Source organism: Podarcis melisellensis (genome assembly GCF_964234715.1).
Source record: "Podarcis melisellensis genome assembly, chromosome: 2".
NCBI classification, from domain to species: domain Eukaryota; kingdom Metazoa; phylum Chordata; class Lepidosauria; order Squamata; family Lacertidae; genus Podarcis; species Podarcis melisellensis.
Window position 1 is genome coordinate 66807029 of NC_138529.1, and position 20691 is coordinate 66827719.

A 20691-nucleotide genomic window follows, 5' to 3' on the forward strand; every position below is an offset into this window, starting at 1 on the left:
GCTGTAATATTCCCAGAGCAAAGAACAGAGCCTCAAGCAATACATTCCCCACAGGGCTAGAGGGAGATATCCCATGCATAGCAGCTGCAGAGGTTATCACAGCCACGGGTGTCACAATACATCTCACTTCCTCACACTCCAACAAAAGGGACACTGTAGGTCCAGGAGATGCTACTGCTCTCATTCAGCATCCTTGTTTATTTGTATGCTGGTTTCCCACAAAATTGTCCCACAAAAAGTGGCTGACAATGTATTGAGTGCTCAATAAGTATAATGATTCAAATGACACATTAGAAGCAATTAGAAATAATCGTAAGTAAATACAAAAAGGAAATATATGAACACAAACTAACTTAATTTAACAGCTTCAGGGTTTCCCAAACTTGGGTCTCCAGCTGTTTTTTGGACTACAACTCCCCATCAGCCCTATATAACATGGCCAATGATCAGGCACAGAGGGAGTTACAGTCTACAACCTCTGGAGTGCCACAGGATCCCCATTCCTGCCCTATGGAATGATTTGGAGGTTCACCCCACACATAAGTGGAAAGGTGTGTTATTACTGCATATTTTTATCAATAAATTCATTTTTACTTAAGTCTGTAGTCTGCCCTTCAGAGGCCCAAATTCAATCTGTTGCTGCCTCTTTGGGCTTGCTTGTTCTAATTTAGAGTTGTCATTAGAAATGTTGCCTTGGTTTGAAGTGTCTCCCCTAAATATTAAAACTGGAGAATTGCCTTCTTGACCCTGGAGCGGGGACAATCCCCACACATATGAAGAACAGAAATTGTCACTGGTACATATAGAATTTCCATTTTTGTTCCATGCCCAGAACCTAACTTCAAATATGTAGTCCGGCTGACAAAAAATGGCAGGTCAGGTGGCCTGTATTACACATGTTTAGATGTCTGGATGAAGCCTTAATATACGCTCGATTATTCTGTTTCCCCAGTTCAGTTGCAAAAGTGGCTGGCAGATCTACAACCTTCCGTTTGAGGAAGGGCTGAGCTGTGATTGGCCCTGCACAGTGCTTCTCATCCAGGGACAGGAGCTGTTCAGTGGGGAGAAGGGGGGACGCTGCACAGCTCCCTTCCCCCATGCTGAGTAGAACAGAGTGCCTGCTCCTGCCTGGCTGCGCTGGCCTCATTTCTTCTTCAGCTGTTGCTATTTTAAGCTAAGCTGGAAGCAAACGGCTCAGCTCGTTGTGGCAGCTCGGCTGCAAGATTCGAGAGCCCTTCCTCAGATCGACCAGCCCTGCAGCTGCCAGACCGTTTCAGTGCAGGCTGCCCGCCCACCCACCTACTGTGAGAAACACACTCATTCTCAAACGTGCACGTAGGCAGGCTTCGAAGCACATGCCGGCACAAACGTACATGTTCGCACACAACATGAAGCACATCGATGCACACGGAAGTGAGATGCCGACATAAATGTATGCAAACATCCTTCTGGAATGTGCAGTTGTCACTGGCCTGGAGACTTACAATGTGCCCATGTGAGCATTAATCACATGTTGATATGTAGCACACAGTACACATATTCTCATGCAAGGGCATTTGTTCTTCTGCCCATGCATGCCTGTATCTGTCCACACTGCTTATGTACCTCAGTCTGAGAGGTGCCAGGACAATGGGCATCCTGGACATGTTCGTGTCACTGTCACACAAGTTTGTTTCCTTTCCATCTTCTGCTGCTCAACCAATTGTGCTTATCTTCTGTCAAGAGCAACATACAGCAAAACTCCATACCATATCCAAGATTCTGTTCTGTGGGATGGAGCAAGGCAAGTGGAATCTTGCACCAATCCCAAATGCCCATCGTATCTACTGATAGTCCCAGTAGGCTCCAAGGATCAGCTGCCTTTCTATGGGAGACTTTTATATGGCCAAGGCAGTGGCGTAGCGTGGGTTGTCAGCACCTGGGGCAAGGCAAGTAATTTGCGCCCCCTAACCCGTGGATTTGTGCCCCCTAACCCGTGGATTTGCGCCCCCTAACCCTAACCCCCAGATGTTGCGCCCGGTGCAGCCGGCCCCCCTGCACCCCCCACGCTACGCCACTGGGCCAAGGGCTATGTGCTTTTTCTCAAGGTCACCTGAAGAGTGTGGGATGCTCACCTTCAGGTCAGTGGGGAAATCTTCCTTCTTGACCAGGCCTGTGGCAGCTGCAATATTGCCAGCCCCCGAGAAGACGGCTCCACCCAGCTGAGATGCCTGCTCCTTCGTCTTCTCAGCAACTGAAAGCCAGAAGAGAGCGACCAACATATTGAGGCCATGCAGTTAGCTCCTTATTCTAGATTAACAGCATGTGGCCTTTCGCATCCTGAATGAGGGGCAAAGGATCTTATCATCTGGAAGGGAGTCTAGCAGGGGTCTGGTAATTGAAGGCTCCTGTAGCAGACATATGAATTGTATCTATCTCCTCTGCTATCTATGTACACGTTTCACAAGGCCAAGCAATAATCCTTCTTCTACCATAGGGCCCTCCCACCCACCCCCGTTTGGGCCCTCACCCGGCATCACAGTTTCTTCTCCACCAATGTGCGTAAGCTCATTCCTTTACCCGCCCCAGTACTTTGCAAGTTCAAGTTCACCAAGGCTTCCAGGTTTGTATGCCTGCTTCTCTGGAAAGCTGGGGTCAGGTATCTTAGCCAATCCCCACAGCTGGCTCTGCAGACGCGTGAGAAGCAGCTGGAAGGCTTTGTCCTGGGCCCAGTTACATAAGAGGTTTTAATGACAGCGCTTGTCCTGTTAGCCTGTGATCGCTTTAGCACAGCCGCCCACTCAGTGACCAGGCAAAGCATGGGAAAGGAGAACACAAGCAGCCAATACCTGAGGCCACACCTGCAACACCTTCCCGAGTTTTGCTTCCTAAAAAGAGAAAGAGAAAGGATGCATAGTTCAAAAATGTGTGAGAGGAGCAACGTCACCTGAGAAAATGTGCAGTGCAATAAATAGCCACACAAGATAAGGAGAAGCAAATAAAGCTTAGCCAATGCCCTTCAGACCCAGCCCACATTTCCTCAGCATCCCAGCCGCAGGCTCTTCTCAGAGAAATAATTTTCCTGCAGAATAAAAAAATTGTGAGAAGGAACACTTCCAAATACAGTTAATCTTTCATCCATATATTGGATATGGTCCATCCTATTCAAGTTGCCTTCTTCAGAACGTGGGAGGAAATTTAGGAGAGCAACTCTTTAGGAAGCAGGTAGTATTTCAGACTTTGTGCCTATGTCTCAGAAACATCTACTTCCGACCAATCTTCAGGTTCTGTGCCAGGAATGCGGCCTTCATATTTTGGGTCTTCAACTCCCATCATCCATAAGCAACTGGCTGGGGTTCATGGCAGTGGGGTGCATGATCATCTAGAGAGCCACAGTTTCTCCATCCCTGTATGTTTTACCTCAGCAGGCTTGTTTGCCCAGTCAAAATACCTGAGATAAATCCTGAAGAGCCAGCTGTGTGCACATATTACTCACACACATTTGATGTGAATTACAACTCCATACTGACCTTTCCTCGCCCCCCCCCATTGTTCTTTTTTCCTGGTGGTGTTACAGTGTTATGTTAGGGTAGGAGTAGCCGACATAGTGCTCTCCATATGTTGGGACTACAACTCCCATCATGCCTGGCCATTGGCTATGCTGGCTGGGGTTGATGGAAGTTGTAGTCCAGCAACATCTAGAGGGCCATAGGCTCCCTGCTCCTGACCTAAGTGCTCACTCAAAGAAAGGCCCCACTAGTACTTCAGCTGACCAAAAGCAAAGGAGGACACAGATCCTGGGTCCTTAATATTTGAGGAGGGGGAAATGAGGCTGATACAACTTGCCATATAAGGACACAATATGTTCCACATACTGGAATTCTTTTTGAAGGATAGAGGAACACAACTCTCAAAAGGAGAGGAGCTCACTTGATTTGGATCCCTCTAATCCTTGTTCACTGTTCTGAAACTTAATCCCTACCTCTTTGAGACTCCACATTTGCTTTTGGCCCTCTTGGAGAGACAGCCACCTCCCCATCTCCCAGAACTCGATAAGCCAACCATACTGAGACCTGACAGTCACTCAAATGACTCCATGCCACAAAGAAGAAAGGTTATGGCACCAAGTGTAATAGACTGTAGGAAAAAAACAGAAAGAAGTGAATGCCCATATTTAAAATAATTCTATACTGCCTCTCCTGCTCTTGGGCTGGTTCACAACATGGTGACACGAAACACAGCCTTTTGTGGGGTATGTAATGAAGAGAAAGGAAAGAGTGATCAAATCGTATCTGTGCAATTATGCCCTTATTGTCATGGCCTTATAGTTTGGAAAGGTAAACATGTGAGATAGGTAAGGCTGAGAAATAGTGACTGGCCCAACATCACTGTTGGGTTTCTATGTGCAAGGGTACATCAAAAGCCCATGTGTCTGTGCCATTGGTCCTTCTCTTCCTTCACACAAAATAGACACAACCACTGGATTGTTTAATTCACATATTTATTAGGAGCAAGGTGTGCCATCACACTCCGATTCCCCCCTGAATACAGTTCAGCAGTTCCCTGTTGGGGAACTGGTTAGTTGTCATCTGAGGCCTCTCCCTGTGGCCTGCTCCTCCTCTAGTTCCTCTCCAGCACCTTCTTCCTGCTGGGCTTGGCTGGAGCCTCACGCCCTTACCTTCCTCCTCAGTTATAAGGAACTGCCCTGAGATCTACGGATGAAGGGCAGTATACAAATTCAATAAACAACAATAATAACTCTGAACCTTCGCTGTCCACACCTCTGTCTCTCCCAGCTGTTCCTTATCAGATCTCACTGCAAGGCAGAAAAATGGCATGGCTTGTCTAGCTGCCAGCTTGCCTCTCAGCCACTCTCCACCAGCAAGCCCTACTGACCACCAGGGCTCCCACCCTGCATCTATGCAAAAAGGAAGGAGCAGGGCAGTCCCTGGCAGTCGTTCCTAGTCACGGAATGAGGTTCATGGCTCTAGCAGTGATTGAAATCTGGATCTTTCAGTCCAACACTCTTAACTACTGCACCACCTATGACCACAAAGTCAGGTTGCAATCCTGAATCCATTGACTGAGACTTAAGATAAGAGCAGCCCTGCGGTGGCCAACTAGATGCCTACAAGCAAGACATGACTTTTACTGGTGATTACCAGCAGCTAGCAATCAGAGACATACTGCCTCTAAGACTGGAAGCAATGCAGACCATGGCTAAGGGTAGCCGTTGTGTGGAATGTGTGACTTGAACTCTTTCCCCAGCACTTGCTTTTCTGCTCCCAACCCACCTCCATTTCCAAACATTTCTGGAACCCCAAAGTGAAGGGTTGGGAATATTTCAAGGCAAGTGATGTCCAGGTTAAGCACTCCCTTCCAGCCTTCCTCACTCCAAATCACAAGCAGCTCTCAGGGTTTGAATGGACATGTATGGTTACAACAAGCAATTTGTTCTTTAGGTCCTCCAGATGACACTCCACCACCACACACCATACATCATTGAAGTACACTCCAATGATACTTGACCTTTGGTCTTGCTGGCTGGGGTTGATGGGAACTGGAGGTCATAAACATCGGGGGGGGCACAGGTCCCCCATCCTTTAGACTGATGTTCCTAGCGCTTGGTCCTCTAGGCAGACAAACTTGAGAGCTAGCCAAGAGACCGTGTCTCAGAAGGGAGGCAGGGGCGTGCGAAATTACTGTAGAGAGATGTGAGAGAACAGTAGGCAGCAGCTGTGGGGAGGGAAAGGTCCCCGATTCTAAACTTGCTGAGCTATAAAAAGCTGTCTAGCACACCCTGACACCACATACACACGGTGCAGTGTTAATAAAAGAAGATAAACCTCATTAACAAAACACAAGGCAGGCAGATGATCAGCTCCCAAAATGTTGCATCGCTCACAAGGTTCTAGGCAAGAAGCTACAACTGGGGAGATTGGGTTTTAAGTTGAACTGTCCATGCCAAGAGCACAGATCTGACATCACAGCTGACTCAGAGGCACCAAGACAAGATCCAAATAAAATGAGGCTGGTTATCTCAAAGAACATGGGTGGTGGCAGCTGCCTATCATTACCATGCAAGATGCCAATAGCAGGGAAATATGACAGGCAGAATAAAGCAGGAGTTGTTGGCAAGAGTCATACTCATTATGAGGTCTGCAACGAATATTGAAAGGTGGAGCTGCTTATCCCTTAACAGAAGGAACCCTGTGTACCAAATTTATTGGCCTTAAACTCATCTGACATAATGCAAAAGGCCCCCTAGTGGTGAAATCTGGCTTATTCCCAGGAGTTCATGACTGAAATTGCTACCCCTCTGGACTTTTTTTTTAGTGTGCCTGTACACAATAAATGCACAAATGTTACACAATTGTTGCAGAGAACCCAGGTGTGTCTTTCTTCAAGGCAGCACTTGTGTTGAATGTATATTGCCCAGTTCCAACCTACAAACGACGTTTTGTCACTGAGAAAATAGCCTGACTGGTAGGCAAGCAGCAATGATGGTTGTGGGTGCTATGTAGGTGCATGAATATCACAGGCATTCATTGGCTAATGCCTGTGACATCGCTAGGAATGATTGATGCAACTTCCCCTTTCTCCCCACATCTTTTTTAAACTCTAAGGAATCAACTGGAGATGCATGATGCAGCCACCTGCTGAAACACACAAGCTGTTCTTTGTCTGGTCAGTGCCTGGATGGGATTTTAAATTCTTCCTTGGAGGCAGAGACTCTACCAATGAAGTGTGTGGGTCCACATGCACCCATTAATTTATTTTTTTTAAATAACATCATCAAGCCCAACAAGATTCCACTGCCTTTTAAAAATGGAAGCTTATTACTGGAAGATTGTGTATCCCACCTCAAGGCAGAATAGTGCCTTGCCAATGCTAGCATTAAGTATAGCACTAACAGAAAAGCAGCAATTCTGGTTTTTTTTTTAATAAGCCTTTAGCTGTAAATTGCAGCTTGATGCTGAGGAGAATGTGAAAGAGAATACCCTATTACTTTCTGCAGTGTACAGTAAATCTTTTGCAAAGGGTGATGATCTTCCACTGACTTCTTGTGGTGGGGTATTCCACAGGTAGAAACAACTATACAGTGGTACCTCGGATTAAGTACTTAATTCGTTCCAGAGGTCCGTACTTAACCTGAAACTGTTCTTAACCTGAAGCACCACTTTAGCTAATGAGGCCTCCTGCTGCTGCCACGCCGCTGGAGCACAATTTCTGTTCTCATCCTGAAGCAAAGTTCTTAACCTGAAGCAATATTTCTGGGTTAGCAGAGTCTGTAACTTGAAGCGTATGTAACCTGAAGTGTATGTAGCCCGAGGTACCACTGTACTGTACTAGCCCAGCTCTTCAGTGTTGCGAGCCACCTCTTAAATTCCAATTATCCAAAAGAGCAAAATGGAACCTGGTTTATCACATACACATAGATAAGCCTGAACTTCCTAGCTAACAGATCTTAACAAAGGCCAGATGAAAGTCCAGATATCAAAAGGTTCTGCTAAGTTTTCAATTCATGAGGTACTATCAAAATCAAAGCTACAGTTACGTCAGTTTCTGTCCTGTGAGATGATAAAGAAAAGCGCAAAATAATAAATCTTCATTCCCACATTCCAACCAAAGAGGAATGATTGAACAAACTATGCGAATATTTGGAATTAGCAAAGTTAACTTATTTAATAAGACAAAAACCGAAAAGTATAATACAGAAACAATGGAAATGTTTAAATGATAATTTATGCAGACAAGGATCAAATACAAGGTTTTGGTTACATTTAGAGTAGACTTGTGAGAGATCTAAATAGTTTATTGAATTGATCATCTATTTGGGATTCTATGGGAGAAAAAAATACGGAATAACAGATATACTGTAACTTTGTTTAAAATGTTTATAGGAAGTGGAGTGTAAGCGGTGGAAGTCAATCAATGAAATTTTATTATTTACTTATTGAAATAGATGTAGAATAAACTTGGAAGAAACTTCCTATTTTCTTCTTTTTTCTTTTTTTAATTTTCTTTTCCTTTTTATAGATTTATTCCTTCTTTCTTTCCTTTTTTCTTTCTTCTATAGTTTTCTTTTTTATTAATAACATTATTGAGAACTTTGTACATATGTTATATAATTGTAATATTTTGTTTTGATTTTGTAATAACTACGCTAAATTAATAAAATATTTTTTTAAAAAACAATCTACATGTGAGGTGAGTGGCTGAGCTCGCCAAAATCCTAAGGACTCCACATCTGTCTTCTGGCTGTGCTGTGAATTAGCAGCTTGCATGCACGGTACAGTCATGAGGGTGAGCTTATGCAAAGATGCATGCCTATGAAACAATGTGACTTGCAGTGCCATTTGACACAGGCAGGTTTCACCATTAAGTGCTTTGCTGTATCGGGTACAGTGGTATTTGTAGGCGAGCCTTCCTCTGTGAAGGGAAACTGCTCTTGGAATACAACTATCACATCAACATCTACCTGAATCTGCAGTGACTCATGCAGGAGGCCATTTTAAGTGTAACTCTCAAGGCTTTCCTGAATATGCAAAGAACGTGCTATGATAATTTACAGAAACCGTAGCAGGAGGTGTGTTGTGGCTTGAGCCACGTCCGGAAAGCTCTGCCTGCTCCAAAACCTAGATTTATGGAGGCAAACTGTTGAGTTCTATAACAGAAGGCAAGATAAAAATAAAATAAAAAGCAGTCAAGTGAATTCAATCTGTACACATTCAAAGGCACTTTGAGCTTTATTAATGTTTCACATATGCCAAGGCTGAGGCCTTGTACTAAAAGAAAGCTGAGCCCCCAAAGTATATCACCGCATCTCCACGGAGCTTATATTCCCCCACTCCAACTTCACTGCTTTTTCATGGATTCTCCCAAAACCTTCAGGCAGGGGCAGAGAGAAGCTCTCCCAACTCTACAATTCTACACCCAACATTGTTTTAGTGCTCCTGGTTACACCACCCCCTTGTGGAGCATCCTGAAGCAGCAGCAGGTGGGATCAACTTACCTTGCTAGCCCTTAACTCTGCTCCCCCTGAGCCAGCCCTGTCATGCACCAGGTGAAGCTATCTGCTTCAGGCAACAAAATGGGCAAGTGGGGAGCTGGAGGAAGGCAGGAACAGGTGTCTGAGTGGTGCAATAAAACGTTTTAAAATGCTCAACCACCAGGGAGCAAAAACGACTTTGGTCGACACACTGTGCTTTTCACATTGCCTTCTTCCAGGGAAGGGTGGCATTAATCATGCCCCCCTCCCTCCAGCAGTGCTTCCATTGGCCATATTTGTCTGGCCAGCAATCCTTTCCAAGCACTTCTGCATCCAGCATTTCTCCCTGAGGTTCCTCTGCCTCTCTGGAACATGTGCTAGCAGAATCCATGCTTAAACATATGAGGCCACTGCATCTCTACCTCCTCCTCCTCTGCAAGCTGCCCTGCTCATGCCTGGGGGCTTTGTTCAAAATAAGGATGTGCGCCTTGCCCTTGCAAGCCCATATGTGCAGGCAAATATAGCCTTCCAGGTCCTGGAAATGCAGCTAACACCACAGCACCCAGCCCTCCCAGCAGGGAATCCCATAATCGGCCAGGGGAGAGGGGTGCACAGCATCGGAGAGTGTGGTATGTGACGGCTGGAGGCTGCTGTCAGAGCAGTCACTGTAAGTCATCTCTTAGGCAGCGTAATCTGCTATGATCTGATCTCCCTTAACGGGTCCAATGGGGACATGCTGGGGTCAGGTGTGCATAGCACCTAAAGTATCCCAGACAGTCCTGGGCAGTTGGGGAGGGAGGGCTCCAGCATGCCGGAGGCTCCCGTCCACTACCAATACCTCCTTCCAGCAGTATAATTGGCACAAGGGCTGTTTTACTCCCTTGGAAGCTTTCCAGCAATTGTCCTGCAGATGCTAAATCCCTCCTTGGCAAAGAGCATTATCATGCTGACGGCCAAGAAAGAGGTTAGGCCACAGCCAAAGATTTCACACCCTGCCTGCCTAGCAATTGAGGTGACCTGAGCTCTTGTAAACAACCTCCATTCCAAAATGGATACTTTGTGGGCATCTGTCCCTTGAGGTCAAATTTGCACCTCCAAAGCTTCACCAATTTCAGCAAGTATTTTTTTCCCTACGGCAAACCTGCCTGAAGGGAGATGCACAGTTCAGAACAGCAGGGATCAGGCATCAACACCAGCACAGCATTCTAGCCCCTCTTGTCCAGTTCTCCTAGATCCTGGGAAGAGTGGGTCAGGAGAAACTGATGGCTAAATTGGAGCTGAAGTTAAATCTTCCTTTGCATTTAACATACAGGTTTTTAAAAATGTGGAAGTGGTATCAGATTGTGGGGCAGGGAGAAAATGGGATCTGAGTACGGTGAAGGGCAAGTATAGCTCTTTCCGGTCCTGCTGCAGTTCTGAAGATCTCTTCCCCCATCTCCCTAAAGATGGCATTTGATAGTGGGGGGATCTCCCATTAGCAAAAGTGAGAAGCAAATACACACTTAACATCAAGTGTAAATTGGGTTCCAGGCATGCCCATAAAAGACCTAAAAATCTCTCATCAACCATGCACTTATTGGATGGCTAATAATCTGCAGAATGAGGTATTGACAGCAAAATTCAGCATCCTAAGAATCTGTTTTCTCTCCTGACTTTCTTTTAAATAAGTAAGCATGTTTCTAGACCTTATGGTTGTAAAGATAGGCTTGAACCTGTATGGGTAATTCTCAGAAGTCAGAGTTGTTACTGTATAAAAAGCTCAGCGTTCAGTTCAGTGCCCTACATAGCTCCTTACTACTCCATGGTGGGCAGAGCAGCTGACAGTGGCGTAGCATGGGTTGTCAGCACCCGGGGCAAGGCAAGTAATTTGCACCCCCTAACCCGTGGATTTGTGCCCCCTAACCCTAACCCCCAGATGTTGCGCCTGGCCCCCCCTGCACCCCCCCATGCTACGCCACTGGCAGCTGAATAAATTGTGCATAATTAAGGGAGGGGGGAAACTAACTCACACAGATTAGCAGTTTCCCCCCTCCCTTAATTATGCACAATTCTGCACAGGTTGCAGAATTCTACTCTTCTTACTGCAAAATCTGGGGGTCCCTTTGCATAGGATTTTCTCTCAAAGCACGCCAAGCCTTGGGTGAGAGACTGTGTCACCATTCACACTGTAAAATGGGGATATTAATGACCTACCTCACCACCACCAGAACATTGAGACAAGAGACAAGGGCAGTGAAGAATAACAGCGTTTCACAAAAACCTTCAGGCAGGGGGCTTATGAACATATAAAGCAGCCTATATCGAAGCAGAACATTGGATCTTCTAACCCAACACCATCTACTCAACTGATAACAGGCTCTTGATGCACATCAAAAGACTGAACCTTGGGTCTTCACTTTCAAAGCATGACCACTGCCACTGAGCACCTCTGCATCCACATAGTCGTGAGATGAGACCCTTGGGAGGCAATTCCAATGCAGCATGCAGGCCATACCTGACGGTGCAGCCTCCCTCTTAGGACATGGTCTCCCAGTTCAACTGAAACACTCGCCAGTTTCCAAAGTCTGTAGGGGAAAGACAGTGAAGCACTTTGCAGACTAAGGGTTGTATCCAACTAAGCTCTCTGCAGAGGAAACCCACTGGAATTAATAGACCTAAGTTAGTCATGTCCATTATCAGAATATGATGAACACGGGATAGAACCCTAAAAAACAGAAATCCATTCCTCACACTTAGGGCCAGTGGAGGACCTACATTTTGGGGGCCCTGAAGCTTGATCTCTTATGGGGACCCCTTTGCAACTAGCAACAATGTCTAGGTAACCAGTGTTACCTTCTTCAATGGGGTTGTTCCATGATAGATCCCCACACCTTCACAACATCTGTGCTACTGACTCTCAAACTATGGGACTGTTGAACTATACACAGCCAAAAACAAATAAATAAATTTGAGTTGTGCAACTCAAATTGGGATTACTAGACCCCAAAATTTTAAGCAATGTGTACTAAATTCACTTCTGGGGCCCCTTTGGGAATAGGGGCCCTGAAGCTTAAGATTCATTAGTTTCACAGTAGATTCTGCCCCTACTTAGGGCCCGGGACTGACGTGGTGGCTAGCTGCTTCTCCTTTGGTCTCTTGCTCTGATTTCTGTAGCACATCTAGCAGGGGGTGGAAAGGGAGTAACTTGGGAATTCCCTGCAGATGCCTTTTTCTACTGTGCCCTCCTGGCACAACTGGAGAAGCCAACTGGCCTCCAAGCACTCCCTCCCTCCCTTCTTCCACTTCCCAGACCACATGCCAGTTACAGATAGGTAGCCATGTTGGTCTGCCATAGTCAAAACAAAACCAAAAAAAATCCTTCCAGTAGCACCTTAAAGACCAACTAAGTTAGTTCTTGGTATGAGCTTTCGTGTGCATGCACACGAAAGCTCATACCAAGAACTAACTTAGTTGGTCTTTAAGGTGCTACTGGAAGGATTTTTTTTGTTTTGTCCAGACCACATGCTCAGTGTTGCTGCCCAGCATCTTCTGGGATCGCTCTTTTTATTATTTACAAGCACTGGTTCATAAGGGTAACCGAGTCATTACAAAAAAACAGCTTCAAGGGACTTGGACTTGCTTCCTTAGGACATTCCAATTAAGAAAGTAGCACCACACCATATCAAAAAAGTGCACAATCCAATGATTAAGTGCGCCGAAACCAGAGATGTCTGCATTAAGATCCCAGAGGGATCGCCTGCAGGCCCAGCGGTCTTCAATATGCTTTTTAAATCAGCAATCTGGAGAAAGGTCTTAAAATCCCTGCCAATAAAGCATGCCCAAGAAACAAAATGGCTAGAGTGGTAATTAATGGGAAGGACCGGGCGCTTCCAGCTCTCTGAATAGCTTGCTATGCTGGGCCTGTTCCAAGAAACATGTTGCTGCAGCCAGATGCAAGGTCATCCCTCTAGGAACAATGAATGCAGGGCATACCTAGGGAACGGGAGACTGCCTGGAAAGCAGAAACTCTCCCTATTAAACACCCTGCAGTACATGGCATCTGCCCCTCATTTCCCTCTGACATTCCCTGCTTGTGAGAATTACCCTCCCACCAGTCTTTACATGGGTTGGATAGGATTATGAGAAGCTGCCTTATGCTGAGTCAGACCCAATGGCCCATCCTGGTCAGGACTGTCTTAATACTGCCCAGTAGCTGATCTCCAGAGTTTCAAGCAGGAGACATCCCCAGCCTTGCTTGGAGATGTCAGAGACTGACCATGCAAGTCGGATGCTCTGCCCCTGAGCTGCAGCCCTATCCCAAATAGTTGCACTAGTTAAAACTTAAGCCTGCTAACCAACATTTTCTTCAGACAACCTTCAATATCAAAAGCTTGAAAAATGGCGTTTTACCTCTCTGTTCCGTTACCCTGCTTGCATGCAGCAATAATGAAGATAATTAATTACTGTCTTGTGGACTGGTTGGGTTTTCTACTGTGGAACAAGGCTAGATTCTCCTGTCAACCAGGTTCTTTAGCCAAATAGAATTCTGTGCATTTGAGACAGTGATAATAGAAGGAAATGAGTGGAACCTGCAACGAAATGTTGCAGCATGGACTGCTCTTGTTCACTCTTCAGTTAGTTAAGTCTCTTTCCCCATGCTGCTCCATTCTGTTCCCCCAATTAGTCAGCATTCTGTGGCCACTGAGTGTCCTTAGGTGCTATAAAGGGTTTGCGTTTTTTTTTACTTCTCCAAATCTTAAGGTTCTCCCAATGTACTGATACGACCCTTTTGCATGTGGGAGGTGACTATTTGGCTACATAAGCCACAGAAATCACAGTCTGATATCAAAAACAGTATAATGGACAGCCTGATCCTATGCAGAAAATTGGACAGGATCTCAAAACTCATCTAGTCCAAGCCCCTCCCAAGAACCACTCTTGATACCCAGCCTCTGCTTAAAAACCTCTAACAAAGGAGAGTCCACTGCCTTCTTCCTAATCTTTTTTCTTGTCATTTGAACCCATTGCTCATCAAATATTTGAAGGTGACTATCACATTACCTCTTCTCCAGGCTAAAAATTAAACATTTATCACCTCTTCACCAGGCTAAACATACCAAACACCCTGGAAAAAACCTCATTGGCACTTACTGGAAATAAGCACTAGTGCATTATACTGTACAGGACTTACTCTCAGGTAGGTGAACACAGGATTGCCACATTACTTACTCCTGTGAGGATCCAGGCTAAGGGTGGAATTCAACGTAGCGCTATGGAGATTGCTCTGTCTGTGCAAAGAGTTTCAGCTTTCCTGATGGAATGACCTCTTCTCTCTTCCCCCTGCATGCAGACCTGGGGCTTCTCCTCAGTCCCCAGATCTGATTGGGGACATGTTGGGCATGGGAAGGAGAAAAGGGGAAAGCCTCATTGTGCTAGTAGGACTCATGCCATCTCCTGTGATCACAACTACTAAGTTGACTCCAGCCCTAAGTTCTGATAGCCACAATCTTTACATAAGGCTATTATTTTTTGGTAACATTATTCCATATGCACACTAGCATATCAGTGTGAAGGTTATATCTGGCCATTTTACCTGGTGTGATAATTCTGTACATGCAGGGAGGTTTGTTTGTTTTTTTAAAATATGGGGGAGCATTCAGAAATATGGCCCCACAGACCCACTCACAATCAAAAATGGTCCCACTTCATTCTAAGTTCATTCATATAATCATTCAGGAATTATTGAAATACTGACATCCTGGTCTTCTAGTGTAAATATATTGGTCAGTGTGGTTTACAACATCTCTCAGCACAATTTCATAAAGCAATATGAAATAAATTATTGAAAAAGACACAGGATCAACATATATGTGCTTCATTAAAGCCTACCAAAATTAAAATATATTCAGTAACTGATGAAAAACAGTAGGGGAGGTCAAGAACTCTTCATAGCTCAGTCATTAGAGCATGAGTCTCTTAATCTCGGGGTTGTGGGTTTGAGCCCCACGTTGGGCAAAAGATTCCTGCATTGCAAGGAGTTGGACCAGATGACCCTCATGGTCCCTTCCAACTCTACAATTCTATGATTCTATGATATGGGTGCAACCACTAAGAAGGTTATTCCTTATTCCGCTCAGTTGTGCCTCCACCTTAGGTCCTCCCCTTTCTGATTATGGGGGACAGACAGGAATGAGATGGGAGGTGATGCCTAAGGTATCCTAGACCATTTTGGGCTTTAAAAAGTAATCATTAGCACAAAACAGTTGGTAATGGGCAAAATACCCTTAGATTAGTGTAATAAATGTTGCAAAGTTGGACCCAGACCTTCCCTATTTTATTCCTTCCCACACAGCCATCTTTTCCATGGAGATCTGTGCACATCATTACATGTGTGCAGCAATGGCAGTAGCTCCTATTCTTCCTCTCTATACCTGTAGCCTTCTTCTGCCACCTTGGGGCCTCACACCAAAAGGCCCTGCCTCTTTTCTTCAGGGCAGCTGTGGCTACAATAGCACATCTTAGCTGCAAAGGGAGGGAGAGTTTCACCTGCCTCAAATATTTTCTCTCTCTTGGATTGCCAGTAGTACATGTGAAAAGGATCTAGGTGTCTCAGTAGACTACAAACTTAGCATGAGTCAACAGTGTGATGCAGCAGCCAAAAAAGCTGGTGCTCTTCTAGGCTGCATCAGCAGAAGTATAGTGTCCTGGTCAAGGGAAGTAATAGTCCTGCTCTACTCTGCCTTGGTCAGACCACACCTGGATTACTGTGTCCAGTTTTGGGCATCACAATTTAAGAAGGATACTGACAAGCTGGAACGTGTGCCGAAGAGGGCGACCAAGATGATCAAGGATCTGGAAACCATGCCTTATGAGGAACAGTTGAGGGACTTGAGTATGTTTAGCCAGGTAAAGAGGAAACAGAGGAGAGATGATAGCCATCTTCAAATATATCAAGGGCTGTCACATGGAAAATGGAGTGAGCTTGTTTTCTCCGGCTCCATAGGCTAGAACCCAAACCAATGACTACAAGTTACAAGAAAGGAGATTCTGATTAAACATCAGGAAGAACTTTCTGGTGGTATGAGCTGCTGAACACTGGAACTGACTCCTACAATAAGTGGTGGACTCTCCTTCCCTGGAGGTTTTTAAGCAGACGTTGGATGGCCATCTGTCATGTAAACTACACATAAACTACACAGCAGTCTTCTGACAAAGGGTTTTACTCAGAGTAGACCCATTACAATTGTGATTACAACATGACTGAATTTAGGTCCATTCATTTCAATAGCTCCACTCTGAGTAACTGTTGCATACCACCCACAGATTCAGTGCTCTCCTGGCACCACCAAAACGTTTGGTACTTCCAAACAACCTGTTTGTTGAGCACTCATCCAGGTTTGTTTGCAGGGAAGTTAAGTGACGGTGGCTATTTAATGAACATTCATTCATTCTTGCTTGCTTGTGAGGAGGTGTGATGACATTGCATCAAAGCAAGGCTTACCCCCACACTTCCAGTGCATTTTCCTGTCACTTTCCTTCTCACCAAAAAAGGCGGTGTTGTTGTTGCTGGGGTTCTTTACGTGGGTTTGTTTGTACAACACCTCCCAATCAGCTATAATGGCATATCTTGTATTTGCGGTATGAGATTGAATCCCACTCGAGACCTTCTGCATGCAAAGCAGATGCTCCAGCGCTGAGCCACGGCCCCTCCCTAATGAAGGTGGTTTGGGCATCCATTGTTCACTTAACATGCCAGCCCCAACCTTTAACCTCCAATAAACATCTCCCCATCCTTACAACTCCTATCCTCTTCCCCAGGCCTTTTCTATATGTTCTTTCTTCTATTGCTAAAAGGGGAAGGAAAGATCTGTAAATACTAAATAGAAATTGTATATCCATGCATGCAGCTATGGGTGGGATTCAATCAAGTTACCATGTGCATGCAATGAAGCCTGCTCAAGCAATGGGACTTCCCTTCCCCCGTCACTGTGAACCACTTTAATCTGGTCTGGAGGATTAGGGGAATCCGAAGAACAAGTTTAGGGGCAGGCAGGGGCATGAAATGGGGGGTGGGGTGGTCCTTGCTGCACAAGTAGACCTCATTCCATGCATGCACACCCCACTTAGTGCTAGATTGAATCCACCCTATGCATGCACATGTCAAAATCCACATAATCTATTTCAGATGCAGAATTGATTTTGTAGTTGCAAAAAAGAGTGCTTTTTTTTAAGCATGCAATTCCACAGCCCCTAATATTTTTATTTAAAGACATAAGCAGAGATACACAGAAAATGAGGCAAAGAAAGACTGGGTGATACAGGCAGCAAAGTCTGAAGCAGGAAGATCTTTTGGAATACAACTCCCATTAACCACAAGGTAACAAATGCTATCTAAGGCTGATGGGAGTTGTAGTCTGAGGCAGGGGCGTCTTACCCATAGAGGCTAGTGGTGCAGGACGCCAAGTTCTGGAGGGCGCCAGGGAAGAGGCGGAGGTTGGACACGACACCTCCCAGCATCAGCTCGCCACCCTCGCCCGCCTCCGCCATGCCACACCGAAGCCGTGCCATGCCCAGAGCCTCCATCTGCCATGGCCACCGTGGCATGAAGCATACAGCTGAGCCGGGAGGGACCACGTCCAGACTCCGCCTCTTCCCCGCCGGAGGAGCCGCCCTCCAGCCGCTGTCCACTTCCTCCAGCCCCGCCGTCCTCCTAAAAAAAGGTTGACAACTCAGGGAGCGTGGGGTGGGCGGGCGGAGGGAGCTATGCACCATGGCACCGGATATGCTTAAGACGGCCCTGGTCTGAGGACATCTGGTGGGCCTATACAGTACTGTAATATCTGCCCACAACAATATTCAAGGAAGGGTGGGTTCCTAAGTTTTCTGCTGTGAAGAGCCTGTCCAGACTGACATATAAACAACATGATGTGATGTGGACAATGCCATCACAATGTATATAATTTTCCCCATAAAGGTTTGGACCTCACTAGTGGACAGAAGTCTTACCCTCCTCTCACTTTCTCACTCTTGCTCTGTCCCTTATCAGAATCTCTCTCTTTTTCTCCCAAAAGCAAATTTGTGCCATTGCACCTGTGCACTTAAATCTCTTGCCTATTTTTCAGCAATGGCTTAATATTTCCTTCTTCCCATTTCCTCTCTTTTGACTACCCTTCCTGATCTACTCTTCCTGATCTCACCCAGGAATTCTGTTGCTACCTTGTATTTTTTGGGGGGTGGGAGGTGGAATGCACCAAATGAATTACAGTGGATGCCTGCAATTGTACACATTCACGTTCACATTTTATTTTAACTGAACCTACAATTCTAGGAGGAAGAAACTCATATGTACAAGAGGACCGCCAACAATGAAGACCAGTGAGGGACAAAGTGAAATAAAAGTGACAGCTGACAAAAGTGTCAGTGAGAAGATGGTAGATGAAGTCCTGGAAGGAGAAGCACTCTGGATATGCATCTCATTGTCCTGGCTAGAGGGAGTGGTATGACAGAAGAAGATCTGACTTGCCCATGCTGATTGGGGCCGTTTTGCTGAGGAATCTGTAAGAGGCAAGGTAGGTCCTGAATGCAGAGCAGGCATTTATGAATATTCATCCATCTGGCTCTCATGCAGAGCCAGACACAAAAGCAGCAGACAGAGAGCCATCCCCATGCCTTTTCCCTACCATGTTGCCCAATAAACTGCAGTGGTACACCCCACTTGTGCCCTGGCAGAAGGTTCCCCGGAAACACCAGCCTCAAGGTTGGGCTGGCATCTGCACACATCTCATCCAGAATCTAAGCAAGCCTTAAATTATTGGGAGCAGGGAGAGGAAAGGAGGACCATAAATGCATTTCACTATTCTGAGGTCCTTCTGCTTTAGCCACATTATGGTCCCTCTATTACATCTGAAGGAGAGAAGCTAAGAAGATTGTCCTCCTCTGTTCCCTGAAATACAGATCGCTGCATTGGGGTGTCCATATATATGGGCAGCAGCTCTCGTGTTAAAAGAAATTTCCTAGGGCAACACTGAGCCAAAGGCTTGGGCCTCATCGTTCTACATGCAGGAGCAGGCAGAAATAAATTAACATTTATTTATTTTATTGGACCAACCTGTTAAAAAAGATAAGACTTCCTAGCTCACAATCTTCATTAGGCCATGCTACATCATAATGTTCATCTAAGGTACATTTGTTTTGCATTCTGGGAAACTAGAAAGCTTGCACGCCCATTTAAAACTACTATTTCATTTATTTTACATCCAGCTTGCACCTTGTGCCTGCTTTTTCACATGAGACCAAGAAGGCCAGGAACTTGAGAAGGAACGAAAACAGAATTAAGGAATAACCACGCAGTGTTGGGTCTCGTAGAGTTCCCATGAGCAGCCAGTCCATCAGGCTACAGGAGAGGGAGAGATGGGACTGCAGGGCTTCTGCATTGGCTCTAAGAGACCAGCTTCAACAGGTCACTCCCTTAACTGTCATCTTATCAGCAGATGTTCCATCAGGCTATAAGAGAGGAAGCAATGTTTCCTCCATTGGCTTCTCTTCTCCAAATATTTCCATCCCAGCCAGTCACTACAAAAACTCTGAAACTTAGATCTAGTACCTGAGGTGGTTCCCCCCCCCTTCCTTTTCCTTTTGTGTCATGTCTTCTAAAATTGTGAGCTTGCAGGCAGGTACTGTTTTGTCACTATTTATAAACCACTCCGGGACGCTTTTTGGCTGAAAAGCTGGATAAAACTAATTATTATTATCATCATCATCCTATGAGTATTCCTAGTTGTGTCATAGACCCCATATGCCATTCATTCTGTATGCCTTAGTTAGAAGAGGATTACAGTTCAGGTCTACCTGCTAGCAGTGCTTTAAATACAGTAAACGTGAGATTCTTGGATCACCCAGGGACTGTGCACATATCTGAAAACAAACAGAACCCCACAGGTATGCCTAAGAAGGTGATACCTTTTGCACCTTGAGGGACTTATGACATCAGAACCCCAGGGGATGGTGGTGCTCAGGAAGGAGGATGCAGAGCATTGCTTTGCAGATACTGCCCCACAGCATCAGACTCCAGTTTTCTAGGTTGCCGTCACCCTGTAAATTGTGTCCCTTCACCATTGAGGGGAAGAGGGAGAAATCAAACTGGGAAAGGGATGCCAATTTGCCAGCTTTGAAGGCCTGGCCAGAATGATACAAAAACCCAAGCAACGGGAACCATCTCTCCTCCTTCCCTCCCTCCCTCTAGCAGATTTGTTTCCTCCTGCGAAAGGCGGGCACAGCTAGCAGGACAGCTCTGCAGCTGTGCCTGCAGCAGCCTTACCGACATAGAGCACGCCTTCCTTGGTCTTCTCCGCTGCCACCGCTACCCCTTCCTTGGTCTTCTCCGCTGCAGCAACGACCCCTTCCTTGGCCTTGGACAAGCCCTTCATAAAGGCATCCATCCCGGCACTGAGCTCTGTGGGGAGGAGACAAGAGACCAGGCAAGATGGCTTCAGCACACGGCTCTGCTGCTTCCAAGGAAGGGGAATGGTTACATGGACTGCTGGGGAGAAGGAGCTGGAGGGATATGGGCTTTGGAGAGAGATGGAGGAAATCGGGTATGGCTCCGAGGAGGGAGCCACAGCGTTCCCAACAGCAAAGCATGAGGGCTGCCCCCTAACTCAACAGCCTCAGGCTCTATCTTACTGCAGCCACATCTCAGCTCGCTGTTGAAACAGGCAGGAGATTTCCACTGCCCAGCGGGC

General features: G+C 45.9%; 1 protein-coding gene across 3 annotated transcripts in view; it reads right to left on the minus strand.

Annotated features, from left to right (window-relative positions):
• SNCB (synuclein beta) overlaps positions 1-20691 on the minus strand; it is a 40425-nt gene that overhangs the window by 3026 nt on the left and 16708 nt on the right. For all 3 annotated transcript variants that reach the window (XM_081901149.1, XM_081901150.1, XM_081901151.1), the window contains exons 2-4: positions 20268-20402; positions 2829-2867; positions 2115-2233 (exon numbers count right to left, since the gene is read on the minus strand). In XM_081901149.1, the coding sequence (XP_081757275.1) occupies positions 2115-2233; positions 2829-2867; positions 20268-20402 (293 nt within the window). The remainder of the gene's footprint in view (positions 1-2114; positions 2234-2828; positions 2868-20267; positions 20403-20691) is intronic.